The 20,891-nt window shown below is 37.1% G+C and overlaps 1 protein-coding gene across 1 annotated transcript in view; it reads left to right on the top strand.

Moving 5' to 3' along the window:
- The window catches only part of LOC309858754 (uncharacterized protein), a gene marked incomplete at its 3' end in the record, with an annotated part of 54,387 nt that overhangs the window by 12,510 nt on the left and 20,986 nt on the right, over positions 1-20,891 (top strand). Inside the window, exons 2-4 of the mRNA XM_082719058.1 lie at positions 5,851-5,926; positions 8,230-8,361; positions 17,245-17,368. Of these exons, the coding sequence (XP_082575184.1) occupies positions 5,851-5,926; positions 8,230-8,361; positions 17,245-17,368 (332 nt within the window). The remainder of the gene's footprint in view (positions 1-5,850; positions 5,927-8,229; positions 8,362-17,244; positions 17,369-20,891) is intronic.

Here is a 20,891-nt window from a genome sequence, read left to right as displayed (position 1 = left end):
GCACAAGCTTGGGGAGGGGCAGAAGGAGAGGGAGGAGCAGACTCTGAGCAAGGAACCTAGTCACAGGATCATGACCTGAACTCAAAGGCAGACACTCAATTGACTGAGCCACCCAGGAGCCTCTTACCCTTTTTTAAAAGTATAGCTACTTGGGGAGCACCTGGGAGACTCCACTCTTGATTTCAGCTCAGGTCATGATCTCAGGGTCCTAAGATCGAGCCCTGCCTCAAGGCTCCACGCTCAGTGGGAAGTCTGCTTAAGATTCTCTTTCCCTCTCCATTTTCCCCTCCCTACCCTGTACGCACACATACTCTCTCTCAAATAAGTAAATCTAAAACACAAGTATAGCTGTTTATGTAGGATAGAACAGTTAAGGAGATTTTTTTGTTTTTATGTTACAGCTTGAAAGTTGGACACCATTGAAATGGGAGTACTTTGAATTCTGTTTTATCTTTTTCAACTAGTGAGGTGTATAACTTTGAATAAATAATTTTATAATAATTAACTTTAGCTTCCTTTTCTGTAGAATGGGAAAAATATGTGCTTATTTAAGCATAGGTATATGATGAGATCTAGCAAGGTAGGTAAAAATTTATTCAAAAATATGTATCCTTTGTGTGTGTGTGTGTGCACACTGTTTATGAATGCAAATTACCACCAAATTTCACTTACATAGGGGTCTGTAATAAGATTATGGTGTGGGGAATTTTTAAAAAAATAGAATCAAGGTGCCCTAGGAGACTCAAAGTGTTTGCCCTCAGCTCAGGTCATGATATCAGGGTCCTGCAATTGAGCCCCACACTGGGCTCCCTGCTTATCAAAGAATCTTCTCCTTCTCCCTCTGCCCCTCCCACCTGACCATACACTCTCTCTGCTTTTCAAATAAATAAATAAAATCTTTAAAAAATAAAAATAAAAATAGAATCAAGCTCAGAGTCCTAAGAAAATAGCGCAGAAATCACGAAGAAACTCTAAAAAGCTTAAATTTCCACCATGGGGTTGAGGCTTCATCTTTTTTAGTTCCTGCTCATTGCCTATAGAGTACACTGTTCTCTTTAAAAAGCTCAAAGCCCATGTGTAAAATTCACCCCCCCCCCAGCTTTTGCCTTTGGCTCCTAAACAAAAAGTTACCTCTACTATCCTGCCTCTTTTGCCCCAAATATAGAATGTGCCTTAAAGGAGAAGTAACAAGACTTAGTTAGCTTCAAGTCTTGACTTTACCAGTGGTGCACTGGGATACTAAGCAACTCCAACTCTTGGCCTCATTTTTTTCATTTCTCAATTGGGTATAAATAATATATACCTCTATATGTCTATCATATAGAGTCATATGAAGCACAAAAGAGATAATGAAAATTTCTGAAAAAAATTCAAAGTCTGGAAATGTAAATTGTTATTACTACAACCTTATAATTATCACCAGAATGTGGTTAAGCTCTGGTTCCAGAAAGGCTAATCAGTATTAGTAAAATTACTTCATTTATCTGTACTTTCATTTACTTTTCTACAACTTTCTGTTTAATTTCTCCTAGAATTTATTTGTTATTTATTTGGTGTGTACAGATATTATTTCAGTTAGGTAAGATATTGTTACATGTCATTTTTAGTGGGGTTTATGGCTCAGGGAAATATTTGTTCATATGTTTATGGCCCCATCCTAATCTTTTATTAGCATAGAGTTTATTGAACATATACTATATACCTACTACCATACCAAGTGCTTTGTGAGGGTAAGACTTAGCAGAAGAAATTTAGAGACTAAGACATAATAAGAGCTTGCTGAACTGTATGGTTCAATGAGTTAATAGAAATGGCAGGTCAGAGAAGAAAGAACTCAAAGGAAATTTTTTTTTAATTTATTTTATTTATTTGACAGAGGGAGAGATCACAAGTAGGCAGAGAGGCAGGCAAAGAGAGAGAGGAAGGGAAGCAGGCTCCCCGCTGAGCAGAGAGCCCGATGCGGGACTCGATCCCAGGACCCTGAGATCATGACCTGAGCCGAAGGCAGCGGCCCAACTCACTGAGCCACCCAGGCGCCCCAGGAAATTTTTTTTTAGGGCAGAGTATAACTAATTATATTTTTTATTGTGCCATAGTTTGTTTCCTGTTTTTATTTTTTAAAATTTCAGCACTTCAGAAAAGTAGGAATAATACAGTAAATATTTTGTAACCTTTGCCATAGAATCTAATTTGCCACATTTGCTTGATCTTCATATGTTTACATATGCACTTATCCCACTTTTTTTTTAACCACTTGATTTAGTTGCAGAGGCCATAACAGTACACTCCTGAATACTTCAACATGTATCTCCTAAAGACAAGATAATTTCCTTTTTAACTACATATAATCATCAAACTTTGGAAATTATATATTGACACAATATTCTTATAATCCATATCCAGGTTTCCCAATATAATTATGATTGAGTTGTTTTTGATCCCAGAAAGGTGTGTATATTTACTTGTCTCTCTAGTCTCCATCTACAATAGTCTTTTTTTCTTTAAATTTATAATTTTTTATTTTTTATAAACATATATTTTTATCCCCAGGGGTACAGGTCTGTGAATCACCAGGTTTACACACTTTACAGCACTCACCAAAGCACATACCCTCCCTAATGTCCATAATCCCACCCCCCTCTCCCAAACCCCCTCCCCCCAGCAACCCTCAGTTTGTTTTGTGAGATTAAGAGTCACTTATGGTTTGTCTCCCTCCCAATCCCAGATTCTTTCATTTATTCTTCTCGTACCCACTTAAGCCCCCATGTTGCATCACCACTTCCTCATATCAGGGAGATCATATGATAGTTGTCTTTGTCTGCTTGACTTATTTCGCTAAGGATACAATAGTCTTTATTTGGTCTTTCATTACATTGTTATTTATTCAGAGTCTAGATCAGTGTTTGGCAAAATATGGCCCATGGGCTGACCCAACTGTTTCTATAAATAAAGTTTTTTTTTTTTTTAAAAATAGCTATACTCCTGATGCACATACTGCCTATAGCTGCTTTTGCACTGCAGCTGCAGAGTTCTATATTTGCAACAGAAGCTGTGTGGCCCACAAACCTAAAATGTTTACTATCTGACCTTAGAAGTTTGTTGATCCCTAATCTAGGCAGTTTGTTATGTATGACCCTCTTTTTGAGTTTGCTGATCATTTCCTTAATTATATTCAGGTTAAACTTTTTTTGTTTTGTTTTGGCAACAGTGCTACTTTGGTATTGTTATATCCTTCTCAGTATACATCAGGAGGTATATGAGGTCAATTTTGTCCTATTCTTTGCGATTTTAAGTCGTGAGGGTGTTTTGTTATAAAGGATGACTTTATGAAAGAAATGATGTTTTAAATTAATCCGCAAGGATAGGGTAGTATTTGAATAGGTGGAGAGATTTTTCTAGTAAACATTGTCTATAGCCTTTTTCCGTTCCTGCTTTTATTAATCCTAAATTAGTATTTTTATCCATTCACATGGCTGGCATGATTGATAGCTCAACAACTTACTGATCTGTTGGTAGCAGTCAGAACATTATAGGTTTTCTCCATAGTCTCTACCTTTTATTTCTTTGTTTAATTTTGCAGTGGTAATTGGCTTTTATCTTACCTTGTGGCCAAGAATTCTGTAAACAAGTTATTTTGGATTTGTGTAGAGTACTCTAAAGATTTCTATCTTCTCTTAGAGTGTAATAAAATTTTATCTGTCTGAAAACCAGAACCCCAAAAGTATTGTGTTCCAGAAGCAAATCTTGGGAATGTATATAGATTCACTTACTTTTCTTTAAAAAAAAAAAAAAAAAAGTAGCTGAATAGATAATTTAAATGAAGTACTAGTTTATTTAGATACCATCATTTATGTCATTATGGAAGCATTAGTTGTGGAAATAAATTGATTGAAAAAAGTGAATGTTATAGTAATATATGTAATAATGTTGGCAATATTAGCAGATGGTCCGATATTGCTTCCATATGGTTCCTTTGTATTGTTAGTATAAAAAGTACAGCTTCCAACTGGATATCAAAACAAAGATGAACATATTTATGGAATTATTGTAGTATAATTGAATGCCATTCATAATAGTAGAATTAGATGTGCTGTTGAGGAAAGGATAAATGTCATAAGTATTCAAGGGCATCTTATTCCGCAAGTGAAGAATTCCATCAAAGAAATGATCTTTTAAAAAAGTCACAAGCAGGGGCGCCTGGGTGGCTCAGTGGGTTAAGCCGCTGCCTTCGGCTCAGGTCATGATCTCAGGGTCCTGGGATCGAGTTCCGCATCAGGCTCTCTGCTCAGCAGGGAGCCTGCTTCCCCCTCTCTCTCTGCCTGCCTTTCCATCTACTTGTGATTTCTCTCTGTCAAATAAATAAATAAATAAAAATCTTGAAAAAAAAAAAAAGTCACAAGCAAAAATCTAAGAGCTAATGAGTTATTTAAAGGTAAAAATGAGGCCTTTTTATTTGTAAGTAAAGCCTTTTACTATGCTAGAAATCATTTTCTAATTTTTAAAGAGAAAGAAACCTAGTCCAACATCATTGCTTTGTTATTGGATTATGGTAGCATTTGGGTTGTATTTAAAAACTTGAAAAACTATATTTTTCAACTTCAGGTAAATTATCAGAATCAAGTTTCTGCTCTTACAAAGCAAAGGACTAGAACATGGTATCACTCCTTTTTTGAAGGATAGTTTTGCTGGATATAGAATGATACAGAATTCTTGCTTGGCTATATATTTTTTTTCCACATTTGAATGTCCTCCTTTTACCTCTGACCTTCATTATTCTTAATGACAAGTCAGCTGTTAATCATGTATAATCGGTACGTTAAATAGTGATTTTATGAAACCAAACTTATTCAACATTTATTTAATATTTATGGAGTATCTGGTGTGGCAGGTATTGTACTGTGAGGAAAGACAGACAAGGTCAATCTCACAGTTTATGATGAATAGAGAAACCATGATTTGCCCCCCCCCAAAAAACTTCACATAATCATGTGTATAGTTACAAACTGTTAAGTGCCAGGAAGGAAGGTGAAGGGTATGTCTAATGGGAATGGGTGATAACAGAGGTGTTCCTGAGAACTAATACTGGAGCTGCAAGCTGAGGATGACTAAAGGAGTGAAATGGGAGAAGGAATAGTATGGAACATTGCAAGGACTAAGGAAAGGAAACAGTGTGCAGCCAGAGCCTGGGGAAGGAAAGGATGGTACAGAAATGAAGCTGGAGAAGTAAGCAGGGAATTAAAATCCTCATTTTAAGAAATCTTCGTGTGTTATAATTGGGATTTATCAAAAATAACTTGGGAATAATGATATGACTAGGAGTTATTTTTAATACCAAATTTCTCTTTGTTATTCATAAAAAGTCATCATAGATAAATCTATGTCTACTTGTGCATTCTATCTCTATCTCTTTGTCTAATAAATAAATAAAATCTTTTTTAAAAAACACTGTAGGTTTTCATATTTTACTTTTATTATTCCCACATTTAATGCCTTTTACCGCTTTTTATTTAATATATAATCAGTGACAGTGATGCAAAATTCACAAACTATTTTCCTTCTCTTACTGTTGCCCAAGAAAAACAAAGACAATATCATTTTGGGCATTGGAAGTTTATCAGGTATGAATGCTGCCTTATTTACTGTAGAAGTGCCATACCTATGTAAAACCTTCCACTGTTACTGTGTTTTTTTAGGAAGGAAGCAGTAAATTAAAATTCATGCATGATAACACTCAAAAAGCAACTAACCAACAAGTGAAGCTCTATTTATTTAAAAAAATAGTCTCTTTATTTACCATCTTGAGTCATTAAAATATTTGTATTATAATTTAGTTGTTTATTTTCATTGCAGGTGGAGGACTGTGACGCCAATTGGACATCCTCTACCTGGAACACGATTTATTGCTTTTAAAGTTCCTTTAAAGGGAGTATGTATATTATTTCCTCATCTATCTTATAAGGAGAATTGGGACTAATGTGATCCATGTTTACTTAATGTTATGCTTTTTTTTTAAATAAAAATATGTGAAATTTCCAGCAAATGTTTGACATTATGGAAGGAACAGTTAATTTTTTATACATGTAATTATCAGTTGTTCATGCTAGTGTAAGGGAGTAGTTTGGGGCTAATTTTTTAATAATGGCTTTATTGGTATGTAATTCACCTATTGATATTCACCTATTTAAAGTACACAGTGGTTTTTAATATGTTCATGGAGTTGGGCAGCTGTCACTACAAGTTTCAAACATTTTCATCACCCTTACTTCCTCCCAAATGCATAGTAGCAGTCCCTTCCCTTTCTCCCTCATTCCCACCCCCTGCCCCCTTGACAACCACTAGTCTCCTTTCTGTCTTCATAGATTTGACTGTTCTGGACATTTCCTGTGGATGGAATGATAATATCTGTGACTAGCTTCTTTAGCATAATGTTTTCAAGGCTTACCCATGTTAGTGTGTATCATACCTCATTTCTTTCTGTTGCCAAGTTGAATTAAATTTTTAAGGGTTCAACTTGCTTTATTGAAAGCATTTAACAAGATTAAATACCTTTTTGAGAGAAAATATCTTGAATCCTCATGTTATTTTTTTTTTAAGATTTTATTTATTTATTTGACAGACAGAAATCCCAGGTAGGCAGAGAGGCAGGCAGAGAGAGAGGAGGAAGCAGGCTCCCCGCTGAGCAGAGAGCCCGATGTGGGACTCAGTCCCAGGACCCTGGGATCATGACCTGAGCCGAAGGCAGAGGCTTTAACCCACTAAACCACCCAGGCACCCCCCAATGTTATTTTTGCTTTTTATATTTTGATCTACTTAAAAGTTATAATCTAAAAATAAAGATGGTTAACTTTCGAGTAACCCCCCCACGAAAAAATCAGCATTCCTTTACTAATTTGTGAAATCCTTTGCATAGAATTTCCTAAAAAAATCAAAAGATACTTGAAACCCATGCCATATTTTACATGGCCTCAGCTCTGTGGCAGCTTTAGTTTCTCCTACTTGCTCTGACATTCGGAATGTGTGAGCACACAGTTCAGAATGTTTTATACTGGCCTCCTAATTTAACTCAGTTTTTTCCCTTTCACAGGTCTTTTAGTTACTTTTTTAATATATGGAGAAGTAATTTTAAGTTACTTTTTAAATATATTTAATATAATTAATACTTTAATACATGTACCATAAAATTCACCTTTTTAGAGTATCTAACTTAGTGGTTTTTAATGTAGTCATAGAGTTGTGTAATCAATGACACTAATTTCAGATCATTTTCATCCCCTCAAAAAGAAACCCTGTACTCATTAGTAGCCACTCCCCACATCCCCTCCCCCGGCCCCTGGCAGCCATTAATCTACTTTCTGTGTAGGTTTACCTGTTCTGGACATTTCATTTAATAGAATCATAAAGTCTGTCACCTTTTGTGACTAGCTAGTTTCATTTAGCATGTTTCAAGATTCATTCATGTAGCATACAGTTCATTTCTTTTTATTCCCAAGTTGAATTAATTTTTTAAACTTAAACTTTTTAAAACTTATTTATATTTGGCTTTGTAGTGCCTTATTTTAACTGATTTTTTTCTTATTAATCATATAATAAAAAAATCAAATCTGTTATACCATCAGCACATGCCACTGAGAGCAATAACAAAAACACCAGAAGAATGCTGGTAACATCTGTAAATGTTGACCAAAACTAATTCTCACTCTACTTTATATAAATATGGAAACTAAGGACCTTCATATCTGGGAGAAAAGTGAACATTTAATCAAATGAGTCAGACTGGTACCATGAGCTGGATAAAAGTAAAAATTTCTGGGTTAAATTCTTAATTGCCATCTAGCCTTTGATATTGGGCAAGTAATTTAACTTTTCAAAGCCTCAGTTCAAATGAGAACTCTACTACAAAACTGTTTTTCACTCATGGTTAATAACTTTATTTTAAACTGAATTTGGTGTAAGAAAACTCCAGTGGATCCAAGCAGGATAGTCCCTTTTTAAATTGTTCTGAGTCCTTGGTGACAAGGACATATATAAAATCACTGAAGCAGATGATGTAAATATGTTTAGGCTCTTCTCACAGCTCCAGTTCATTATGAGATTTGCCAGTGTTCTTAAAGCTATGGCAGTTTTCACTGATTCTTTTTGTCTTCTTGTGTTTTTTCTCTTCCTTGTTTATTTTATGTTAGGTATATTTTATCTGTATTTCATAACCTTACTGTTCATTTTTCATTATAGGCAGTTAATCAGAGACTTACTCCAACCCAGAAGTTTACACCAAAAGATTTGATAAGTGCAATAAAAGCACTAAATGTGGAACTTGGATTAATTATCGATCTAACATATACCACAAGATATTATGAAGTTAAGGTAAAGTTACAAATGTGTTTTGTTATCATAGATACATCTTGAAATGGAAAAGATTTTTTAATATTGCATTTTAAAGAAAGCAACTCTATGGTTATTTTAATACAAATTTCAGAATTTCCCATGTGGAATTTATTAGCGATCTTCTTAATCCTTCACATAATCATATAGTACCTTTTTTTTCTAAAATCATGGATTAGGCAGACAGGAAAAAAATGGAATATTTTTCTTCTAAGAGAACAAATATATAAAGTAAATTGAGTGTACATAGAAATAAAAAAGGAAAAGCACAAAAGGGAACAAGGAAACCCAGGGAAAGAGTAGCATGGTGGAAAGGAAAGCAACAGAAAAAAGACGAAAGAAAAACATGAGATACGTATTATTGTACAACAGTGTTTTTTGAACTTTTTTTTGCAGCAAAATCATTTCAATTAAATCTTGATCTAAAGCCTGTTATAAAAAGCAGATAAACAGGGAATTGTGCTGGCTGAAGCAGGAGATTAGGATCCACTAGTCCTCATCATCCTCCAGTGCTCCCCTCCCTGTCCCAAGTCTTAGTGACATGACTTAGCTAAGGGCTGTGGAGAGCAAGAGAATTTTAAAACTTTGTTATAGAGGAAAATGACTTTTGAGCCTTGCTATTCGATTGGATTGGTGCCATCAAAGATGTCATCTGTCATTCCTGCCCTGATTAGGTGACATATAGTCTTTGATATCTTCAACATACATGTAACACACCATCATTTCTTTACTTCCATACCACTCCTTCCCAAAAATACAAATTTGCAATCTCTTCACCTGCCCTGTTTCACCTGAAAGCACCATTACTGAGCGTACTGGGTTCAAATCATTTGAGTCCTCTGTCTTCAAACCCTGTAGATTTTTTTCCTTCTAAAATGTGTCTCATTTTCTCCAGATCTTTTACCTTATTATTCAACAGCTAGCCTTTTTTATATATCTTTGACTAGTTGTGCCTAAACATAATTTTCATGCCCATTCCAGGTCCTTCCTAAAAAAAAAAAAAAAATCAGGTCTCTCTGCCCTCCCCACTGTTTGAATGTATCACATCTAAACTCTCTCTGTTTTTCAAGGCCCAATTTAATCTCACCCCCTTCTCATCAGGCTCTTCTCTGTTTCACAACAAACCATCTCTTCACTATCTCATGAACATTCTTGATTCTGCGTCTTAAGTCATTCCAGAAACTTGGAATTTTTTCCTCTCTCTCCCTGTCCAAAACTCTACCTATTCTTCAAGGCCTAACATTTACAGCTTCTGCTGGGCTGTTATGCATATTTTTTGGCATATAACTGTTCAAAGGTCATTATTCTTATTTTCCAAAACTATTACCTTCTCCTAGGATCTGACCATAAGTATTTATACTCATCACCTTGATATTCTTTAAATGAATATTGTTAGTTGATGAATTGATTTTACTTAATTGATGAATTGATTTTACTTAAATGATTAAATTAGCCCTTCCCTTTTTAGGGTCTCCACTTTATTTTTTTTTAAGATTTTATTTATTTATTTGACAGACAGAGATCACAAGTAGGCAGAGAGGCAGGCAGAGAGAGAGAGAGGGAAACAGGCTCTCTGCTGTGCAGAGAGCCCGATGCGGGACTCAATCCCAGGACCCTGAGATCATGACCCAATCTGAAGGCAGCGGCCTAACCCACTGAGCCACCCGGGCACCCGGGTCTCCACTTTAGACTCCCTTGCAAACTTAAGAATGAGTCAGGAAAATATTAAAATAGACTTACTACATAACCTAAGCTGATATCTAGAATTGTAACACCAAGGATGGAGTTAACACTTTATCTTTTTTAAGATCTTTTATTTATTCATTTGAAAGAGAGAGCACATGCAGGGGGAGAAGCAGAGGGAGAGGAAGAAGCAGACTCCCCACTGAGCTGGGAGCCCAATGTGGGGCTCTATCCCAGGACCTGGAGATCATGAAGTGAGCCAAAGGCAGATGCCTAACTATCTGAGCCACCTAGGTGCCCCTGGAGTTAATACTTCAAGCTAGTATATTAGGTTGACACTGTGCCTGCTTCATCACTTGAATCCTTATCATTGGCCTCTAGGAATTAGGCTTATTTTATAGCCTCTTTTTATGTAGACTACAAAAGAGTTCCACACAAATAGGGGCACATAGATGGCTCAGTCCGTTGAGCATCTGACTCTTGATTTAGATCTCAGGGTCATGAGCTTAAGCCCTATGTCAGGCTCCATGCTTAGCAGGGAGACTACTTGAGAGTCTCTTTCTCCCTCTGCCCCTCCCTCCACTTCTACACAATGCTCACTGTCTCTTTCTTTCTCTCTGAGAATAAATAAATAAAATCTTTAATAAAAAACAAAAGAGGGGGAGGAGTCAAGATGGCGGAGAAGTAGCAAGCTGAGACTGCTTCAGCTAGCTGGAGATCAGCTAGATAGCTTATCTAAAGATTGCAAACACCTGAAAATCCATCGGCAGACCGAAGAGAAGAACAGCAATTCTGGAAACAGAAAAACAACGGCTTTCTGAAAGGTAGGACCGGCGGAGAAGTGAATCCAAAGCGACGGGAAGATAGACCCCGGGGGGAGGGGCCGGCTCCCAGCAAGCGGCTGAGCAACCGCGCACAAAATCAGGACTTTTAAAAGTCTGTTCCGCTGAGGGACATCGCTCCAGAGGCTAAACCGGGGCGAAGCCCACGCGGGGTCAGCGTGGCCTCAGGTCCCGCAGGGTCACAGAAGGATCGGGGGTGTCTGAGTGTCGCAGAGCTTGCGGGTATTGGAACGGGAAAGCCGGCTGCAGAGACAGAGCCGACAGTGAGCTCGCAGCTCGTGTTACCTTGAACCGGTCGCAGGCTCGGTGAGCTCGGAGCGCGGCCGGAGGTCAGGCAGACGGGAGTGACTGGGCGCTGTTCTCTGAGGGCGCACTGAGGAGTGGGGCCCTGGGCTCTCGGCTCCTCCGGGCCGGAGACCAGGAGGCCGCCATTTGTGTTCCCGTCCTCCGGAACTCTACGGAAAGCGCTCAGGGAACAAAAGCTCCTGAAAGCAAACCCGAGCGGATTACTCACCCTGGCCCCGGGTAAGGGAGGTGTAATTCCGCCTGGGGCAAAGACACTTGAGAATCACTACAACAGGCCCCTCCCCCAGAAGATCAACAAGAAATCCAGCCGAGACCAAGTTCACCTACCAAGGAGTGCGGTTTCAATACCAAGGAGAGCAGCAGAATTCCAGAGGAGGAGAAAGCCAAGCACGGAACTCATGGCTTTTTTCCTGTGATTTTTTTTTTAGTCTTGCAGTTAATTTAATTTTTTCTTTTTCATTTTTTTTTTTTTTCTTTTTCTTCTCGCCTTCGGGTAAAATTTTTTTTTTAACTGTTACCTTTTTCTTTTTTAACGATTTTTTACTAGTTTATCTAATATATATATTTTTTCTTTTTTACATTTTTCTCAGGTGTTTTCTTTTTTTAAAAAAATTTTTTTTTCTTTTCTTTTTTTTTCTTTCTTTATTTTTGAACCTCTTTTTATCCCCTTTCTCCCCACTCACGATTTTGGATCTCTTCTAATTTAGTTAAAGCATATTTTTCTGGGGTTGTTGCCACCCTTTTAGTATTTTACTTGCCCCTTCATTTACTCTTATCTGGCCAAAATGACAAGACGTAAAAATTCAATGCAAAAAAAAGAACAAGAGGCAGTACCGAAGGCTAGGGACCTAATCAATACAGACATCGGTAATATGTCAGATCTAGAGTTCAGAATGACAATTCTCAAGGTTCTAGCCAGGCTCGAAAAAGGCATGGAAGATATTAGAGAAACCCTCTCGAGAGATATAAAAGCCCTTTCTGGAGAAATAAAAGAACTAAAATCTAACCAAGTTGAAATCAAAAAAGCTATTAATGAGGTGCAATCAAAAATGGAGGCTCTAACTGCTAGGATAAATGAGGCAGAAGAAAGAATTAGTGATATAGAAGACCAAATGACAGAGAATAAAGAAGCTGAGCAAAAGAGGGACAAACAGCTACTGGACCACGAGGGGAGAATTCGAGAATTAAGTGACACCATAAGACGAAACAACATTAGAATAATTGGGATTCCAGAAGAAGAAGAAAGAGAGAGGGGAGCAGAAGGTATACTGAAGAGAATTATTGGGGAGAATTTCCCCAATATGGCAAAGGGAACGAGCATCAAAATTCAGGAGGTTCAGAGAACGCCCCTCAAAATCAATAAGAATAGGCCCACACCCCGTCACCTAATAGTAAAATTTACAAGTCTCAGTGACAAAGAGAAAATCCTGAAAGCAGCCCGGGAAAAGAAGTCTGTAACATACAATGGTAAAAATATTAGATTGGCAGCTGACTTATCCACAGAGACCTGGCAGGCCAGAAAGAGCTGGCATGATATTTTTAGAGCACTAAACGAGAAAAACATGCAGCCCAGAATACTATATCCAGCTAGGCTATCATTGAAAATAGAAGGAGAGATTAAAAGCTTCCAGGACAAACAACAACAGAAAGAATTTGCAAATACCAAACCAGCTCTACAGGAAATATTGAAAGGGGTCCTCTAAGCAAAGAGAGAGCCTACAAGTGGTAGATCAGAAAGGAACAGAGACCATATACAATAACAGTCACCTTACAGGCAATACAATGGCACTAAATTCATATCTCTCAATAGTTACCCTGAATGTGAATGGGCTAAATGCCCCTGTCAAAAGACACAGGGTATCAGAATGGATAAAAAAACAAAACCCATCTATATGTTGCCTCCAAGAAACTCATTTTAAGCCCGAAGACACCTCCAGATTTAAAGTGAGGGGGTGGAAAAGAATTTACCATGCTAATGGACATCAGAAGAAAGCAGGAGTGGCAATCCTTATATCAGATCAATTAGATTTTAAGCCAAAGACTATAATAAGAGATGAGGAAGGACACTATATCATACTCAAAGGGTCTGTCCAACAAGAAGATTTAACAGTTTTAAATATCTATGCCCCCAACGTGGGAGCAGCCAACTATATAAACCAATTAATAACAAAATCAAAGAAACACATCAACAACAATACAATAATAGTAGGGGACTTTAACACTCCCCTCACTGAAATGGACAGGTCATCCAAGCAAAAGATCAGCAAGGAAATAAAGGCCTTAAACGACACACTGGACCAGATGGACATCACAGATATATTCAGAACATTTCATCCCAAAGCAACAGAATACACATTCTTCTCTAGTGCACATGGAACATTCTCCAGAATAGATCACATCCTCGGTCCTAAATCAGGACTCAACCGGTATCAAAAGATTGGGATCATTCCCTGCATATTTTCAGACCACAATGCTCTAAAGCTAGAACTCAACCACAAAAGGAAGTTTGGAAAGAACCCAAATGCATGGAGACTAAACAGTATCCTTCTAAAGAATGAATGGGTCAACCGGGAAATTAAAGAAGAATTGAAAAAAATCATGGAAACAAATGATAATGAAAATACAACGGTTCAAAATCTGTGGGACACAATAAAGGCAGTCCTGAGAGGAAAATATATAGCGGTACAAGCCTTTCTCAAGAAACAAGAAAGGTCTCAGGTACACAACCTAACCCTACACCTAAAGGAGCTGGAGAAAGAACAAGAAAGAAACCCTAAGCCCAGCAGGAGAAGAGAAATCATAAAGATCAGAGTAGAAATCAATGAAATAGAAACCAAAAAAACAATAGAAAAAATCAACGAAAGTAGGAGCTGGTTCTTTGAAAGAATTAATAAAATTGATAAACCCCTGGCCCGACTTATCAAAAAGAAAAGAGAAAGGACCCAAATAAATAAAATCATGAATGAAAGAGGAGAGATCACAACTAACACCAAAGAAATACAAACTATTATAAGAACATACTATGAGCAACTCTACGGCAATAAATTTGACAATCTGGAAGAAATGGATGCATTCCTAGAAACATATAAACTACCACAACTGAACCAGGAAGAAATAGAAAGCCTGAACAGACCCATAACCAGTAAGGAGATTGAAACAGTCATTAAAAATCTCCAAACAAACAAAAGCCCAGGGCCAGATGGCTTCCCGGGGGAATTCTACCAAACATTTAAAGAAGAACTAATTCCTATTCTCCTGAAACTGTTCCAAAAAATAGAAATGGAAGGAAAACTTCCAAACTCATTTTATGAGGCCAGCATCACCTTGATCCCAAAACCAGACAAGGATCCCACCAAAAAAGAGAGCTATAGACCGATATCCTTGATGAACACAGATGCGAAAATACTCAACAAAATACTAGCCAATAGGATTCAACAGTACATTAAAAAGATTATTCACCACGACCAAGTGGGATTTATTCCAGGGCTGCAAGGTTGGTTCAACATCCGCAAATCAGTCAATGTGATACAACACATCAATAAAAGAAAGAACAAGAACCATATGATACTTTCAATAGATGCTGAAAAAGCATTTGACAAAGTACAGCATCCCTTCCTGATCAAAACTCTTCAAAGTGTAGGGATAGAGGGCACATACCTCAATATCATCAAAGCCATCTATGAAAAACCCACCGCAAATATCATTCTCAATGGAGAAAAACTGAAAGCTTTTCCACTAAGGTCAGGAACACGGCAGGGATGTCCATTATCACCACTGCTATTCAACATAGTACTAGAGGTCCTAGCCTCAGCAATCAGACAACAAAAGGAAATTAAAGGCATCCAAATCGGCAAAGAAGAAGTCAAATTATCACTCTTCGCAGATGATATGATACTATATGTGGAAAACCCAAAAGACTCCACTCCAAAACTGCTAGAACTTATACAGGAATTCAGTAAAGTGTCAGGATATAAAATCAATGCACAGAAATCAGTTGCATTTCTCTACACCAACAGCAAGACAGAAGAAAGAGATATTAAGGAGTCAATCCCATTTACAATTGCATCCAAAACCATAAGATACCTAGGAATAAACCTAACCAAAGAGACACAGAATCTATACTCAGAAAACTATAAAGTACTCATGAAAGAAATTGAGGAAGACACAAAGAAATGGAAAAATGTTCCATGCTCCTGGATTGGAAGAATAAATATTGTGAAAATGTCTATGCTACCTAAAGCAATCTACACATTTAATGCAATTCCTATCAAAGTACCATCCATCTTTTTCAAAGAAATGGAACAAATAATGCTAAAATTTATATGGAACCAGAAAAGACCTCGAATAGCCAAAGGGATATTGAAAAAGAAAGCCAACGTTGGTGGCATCACAATTCCGGACTTCAAGCTCTATTACAAAGCTGTCATCATCAAGACAGCATGGTACTGGCACAAAAACAGACACATAGATCAATGGAACAGAATAGAGAGCCCAGAAATAGACCCTCAAATCTATGGTCAACTAATCTTCAACAAAGCAGGAAAGAATGTCCAATGGAAAAAAGACAGCCTCTTCAATAAATGGTGCTGGGAAAATTGGACAGCCACATGTAGAAAAATGAAATTGGACCATTTCCTTACACCACACACAAAAATAGACTCAAAATGGATGAAGGACCTCAATGTGCGAAAGGAATCCATCAAAATCCTTGAGGAGAACACAGGCAGCAACCTCTTCGACCTCTGCCGCAGCAACATCTTCCTAGGAACAACGCAAAAGGCAAGGGAAGCAAGGGAAAAAATGAACTATTGGGATTTCATCAAGATCAAAAGCTTTTGCACAGCAAAGGAAACAGTTAACAAAATCAAAAGACAACTGACAGAATGGGAGAAGATATTTGCAAACGACATATCAGATAAAGGACTAGTGTCCAGAATCTATAAAGAACTTAGCAAACTCAACACCCAAAGAACAAATAATCCAATCAAGAAATGGGCAGAGGACATGAACAGACATTTCTGCAAAGAAGACATCCAGATGGCCAACAGACACATGAAAAAGTGCTCCATATCACTCGGCATCAGGGAAATACAAATCAAAACCACAATGAGATATCACCTCACACCAGTCAGAATGGCTAAAATCAACAAGTCAGGAAATGACAGATGCTGGCGAGGATGTGGAGAAAGGGGAACCCTCCTACACTGTTGGTGGGAATGCAAGCTGGTGCAGCCACTCTGGAAAACAGCATGGAGGTTCCTCAGAATGTTGAAAATAGAACTGCCCTATGACCCAGCAATTGCACTATTGGGTATTTACCCTAAAGATACAAATGTAGTGATCCAAAGGGGCACATGCACCCGAATGTTTATAGCATCAATGTCCACAATAGCCAAACTATGGAAAGAACCTAGATGTCCATCCACAGATGAATGGATCAAGAAGATGTGGTATATATACACAATGGAATACTATGCAGCCATCAAAAGAAATGAAATCTTGCCATTTGCGACAACATGGATGGAACTAGAGCGTATCATGCTTAGCGAAATAAGTCAAGCAGAGAAAGACAACTATCATATGATCTCCCTGATATGAGGAACTGGTGATACAACATGGAGGCTTAAGTGGGTAGGAGAAGAATAAATGAAACAAGATGGGATTGGGAGGGAGACAAACCATAAGTGACTCTTAATCTCACAAAACAAACTGAGGGTTGATGGGGGGAGGGGGTTTGGGAGAAGGGGGTGGGATTATGGACATTGGGGAGGGTATGTGCTTTGGTGAGTGCTGTGAAGTGTGTAAACCTGGTGATTCACAGACCTGTACCCCTGGGGATAAAAATATATGTTTATAAAAAATAAAAAGTTAAAAAAAAAAAAACAAAAGAGTTCTGCACAAATTGATCTGAAGTGTGCCTTCAGTATAATCATTGTACCTGATCTAAAAAATACTGAATGGTAAGTTTCATTAGGTTGAAGAATATGCTTTTTTAATGACGTAATTGTTGCATTCTATTTTCCTTTGTTTCTAGGATTTACCTAAAAGCATTCATTATAAAAAACTTTATACTGTTGGACTCGAAGTCCCTGACAATGCTACTATTCTGCAGTTCAAAAAGTGGGTCAGAAAGTTCCTGTGGGAAAATGCAGAAAATGGTAATTAATAACCTTTAATGTAATCAAAATGTTTCTATTTAGTTAACAAATATTATTTTAATATTTAATCTAATTATTGTAGATCACTTAAAGATGATATAATATACATATTTCACTTAAATACTTCTAGTTAAAAGGACATTATCAAAGATTTTCTTTAGGTTATAATCTATGCATGCCTCTCACTTTAAAAAAAAACTTGGCTTGAAGAAAGTAAAGCATACAGAAAAGGTACATTGAGGGATGATTCTTTGCTTTACAGATGGATTTCCTACAGCATTTCTTAAATGCTGACAGCCCAGGACAGACAAAAATATAACTCAGTATTTTAAAATTGACTTAGAAATAACTTTTGAAAGAATATGTAGCATCGGGGCGCTAAGGTGGCTAGTCATTAAATGTCTGCCTTCAGCTCAGGTTAAGAGCTCAGGGTTCTAGCATCAAGTCCCGTATCAGACTCCTTTCCCAGTGGCAAGCCTGCTTCTCCCTCTCCTGTTCCCCCTGCTTCTGTTCTCTCTCCCACTGTGTCTCTCTCTGTCAAATAAATAAATAAATAAATAACCTTAAAAAAAATATGTAGCATAAAGGAAGGTACATCTTAGTCTTTTTGATGTACAGTTTGGCTTCATACAGAAAAGAAAGATAAAGTCTTATGTAAACCTTTTAACTCCATGAATGTTTTTTGGAGGATAAATAAATTTAATAATAAATAATAGAATTATAAGTAACAGAATAATAAATTTATTCTATAAATAGAAGTCCATATAAACATGTGAACAAGAATATTCACTGATATGTTTAAAATATTGTTATCTTGGAAGGTCCCTAAAGGATCACGAAACATGAAGTTGATTAAATTATAGCATTTACATACATATGGAATAATAGGCAGTTTTTAAAAACCAAGTAAAAGAGAAGGATTCAGTAATTTGGCAAAATGCTTGTGAGGTATTTTTAAATGACAGTGTCACTACATAATTATATTTATAAATAATAAATATGAGTAAACACTCAGATAAACATCACAGTGTTAATAGTGATATCTGATTGTGATTTTTGTCTTCATATTTGTACTTGCTATGTTTTAGGTGTTGTTTTTTATAATGGACATGTATTTTATAGTTTTAAAAGGCTGCTTTAAAAAACAAAGTGTTATCCAGGTGTTCTTAATGCTTAGTGGTCAAGGACTTACCTTTACCTCTGGTAGAGGCTTCCCTTAGACTGGAAGACCTCAGAGGTGATCTGAGGTGATCTGACCACATGAGCATCTTCACTCTAGTGATTTCCTGTTTGGGTTATAAGAGCTACTAAACTTAAAAATTTGTAAACTAGACTATACCTAGGACTAGTCCCAGTGGCTAATAAATACTGCTTATGGATAGCATGTCTATAGAATAGATTTCTCTGATGACATCTACACTCTTCAGATTTCTCGTTCTCTTACTCTCACTAGATCTAATGATCTCTGGACGCCTTCCTTTCTCTCCCTGCCTATTAGTCTTCCAGGGTTTTTTGTTATGGCTCTTACCCTCCCTGCCCCACTGGTTGACAAAATCGATTCTGTTTTCCCTTTTAGTTTTCTTAACTTCTCTCTTCTCATTGTCCTTTTCCTGTACCTGAGCTAAGTAATTACAATAAAAATCAATTTTCCTTTACTTTCCTGCATCAGTCTCCTGAATTAAACAATTTTTTTATACCCAGAAATATAAAAAGGACAAGGAACCCATTTTGGGGGTAAATGAACAGAAAGAAAAGGATGAGATTGGTACTGCCTGCCTAGTTTCCTGGACTTAGGGAAGAATTTCAGGTGACAAGGCCGACTTCTTGGAAAGTGGCTTATTTCTGATGTATTGCTAATGGCTCCTCTTTAACCAACTGTTCAGTTAGAGTCTGAGAAGTAGAATTGGTTTCATGGTTTCAGAGTGATTGCAGTGGTTACAATGCCAGCTGCCCACAGCAGCCTTATTCTGAATCTACTGGTTTTACTTTTTATTGTATCTGTCCCAGGAAATCAAAAAATAGCTTCATAAGCTTATTTTCCCCCAAAGACTAGGCAGAGGGGAGAGTGGCTAATTGCTGTTAGTTAAACTGTTTATCTTAGGAAAACAGACTTAGTGAATCATAACATTGTTCCTACTAGATACTACTGAGCAGAATAAAGTTACATTTTAGTCTATGATACCAAAAGTTTGTGATGCGTTGGGTACTAGAACATAGATATGATCTTAAGTTCTTGATTTTAAAAACCAAATGGAGAAAAAAAATCTGTAAAAAGACGACTTCCTATATAGACTGAAAAGATACTATTACATAGCAAAAATTCAACTGAGTAAATTAAAGATCAAATTGGTTTTATTCAGTGATTCATGAAATGGGCAGCATCCCATCTAGCAAATAAAAAGGAGCTCCATCCAGAAAAGAAAAGATTTTTAAAGGCAGAGAGGAAATTATTGATAAAGAACACATTGTTTTAGGTGAAGGCCACCCTCCTATGGGGAATGCAAAGGGTCTATTAGATTATCTCCTTGTGCTGCCCAGGAAATTCCAAGTTGGCTGGTTAAAAGTCACATTTCTGGGAGAAGCTGAAGCTACACTTAGGTTAGGTATTAAGTCTTTGTGGGTTTTAGTTAAGTGATTCCAGCTTGGGCCTGCTCTCTCCTTTTTAACAACACATATCCCTTTTTTATCTTTATTCCAAAAGTTAGTCACTAGCAGATCTTTAAGAAATACTTTCTAAATTCTAATGAAAAAATACTCATTCCTAGTTTAATCCAACAGTCCTCCTTCTCTTCTCTTGCATGTTAGAGAGAATACCTCCACAGTGTTATCTGGGTGCCACCGTGGGTTGTTGGTTAAGAGTTACAGTTGGGTTCTTACTGCTGGTTGGCATTCCTCTCCCTATCCCCAACCAATTCACTCATCTGCTTCCGAATCTTGCCTACAACACATTCCTTCCTCAGCTCATATAGCATAGCTCCCCACTTCTCAAGAAAAACAGAGGTCTCTTTCTTACTTTCACCTGTATCCATACTCGCATATTCTTCCTTTCTTCTGCTTTCCTAAGAGAAGCAGACCAGACCTCTACCTCTCCTCCAATCCTGCCTTCTTCAGGACATTTTCTTTATTTATTCTCAACTCTGTAATACCAACATATAAACAAGCATGGGTCTCTCCTATGTCTTAAAATAATCCTCTCTTTTCCCTCTTGCAACCTTAATTCTTTCTTTCATGCTCTGTTTCCCTCCTCTGCTGATTACACTTTTGGAAGAGTTGTCCCTGTTCATTGTGCCCATTCCATTACAGTTCACTAAAGAGATTCTTACTGACCACCCATAATCTGATTTCTACAGCTCTCTAATTACAGTTCAATTGGAAGATTGTAGAAATTCAAAGAATAGTTTTCTATCCCTATCTGGCTTAAATTTCTTTAAGCTTAACCTCTGCTGTTCATTCCTTCCTTAAAATTTTCCTTTTGGCCTCTATGATATTGTTTTCCTCAATTTTTTCCTACCTAAGTGTTTTT

The sequence above is a fragment of the Mustela nivalis genome (assembly GCF_964662115.1).
Source record: "Mustela nivalis genome assembly, chromosome: 2".
Taxonomy (NCBI): Eukaryota; Metazoa; Chordata; class Mammalia; order Carnivora; family Mustelidae; genus Mustela; species Mustela nivalis.
This window is presented reverse-complemented; position numbering and strand designations above follow the sequence as displayed.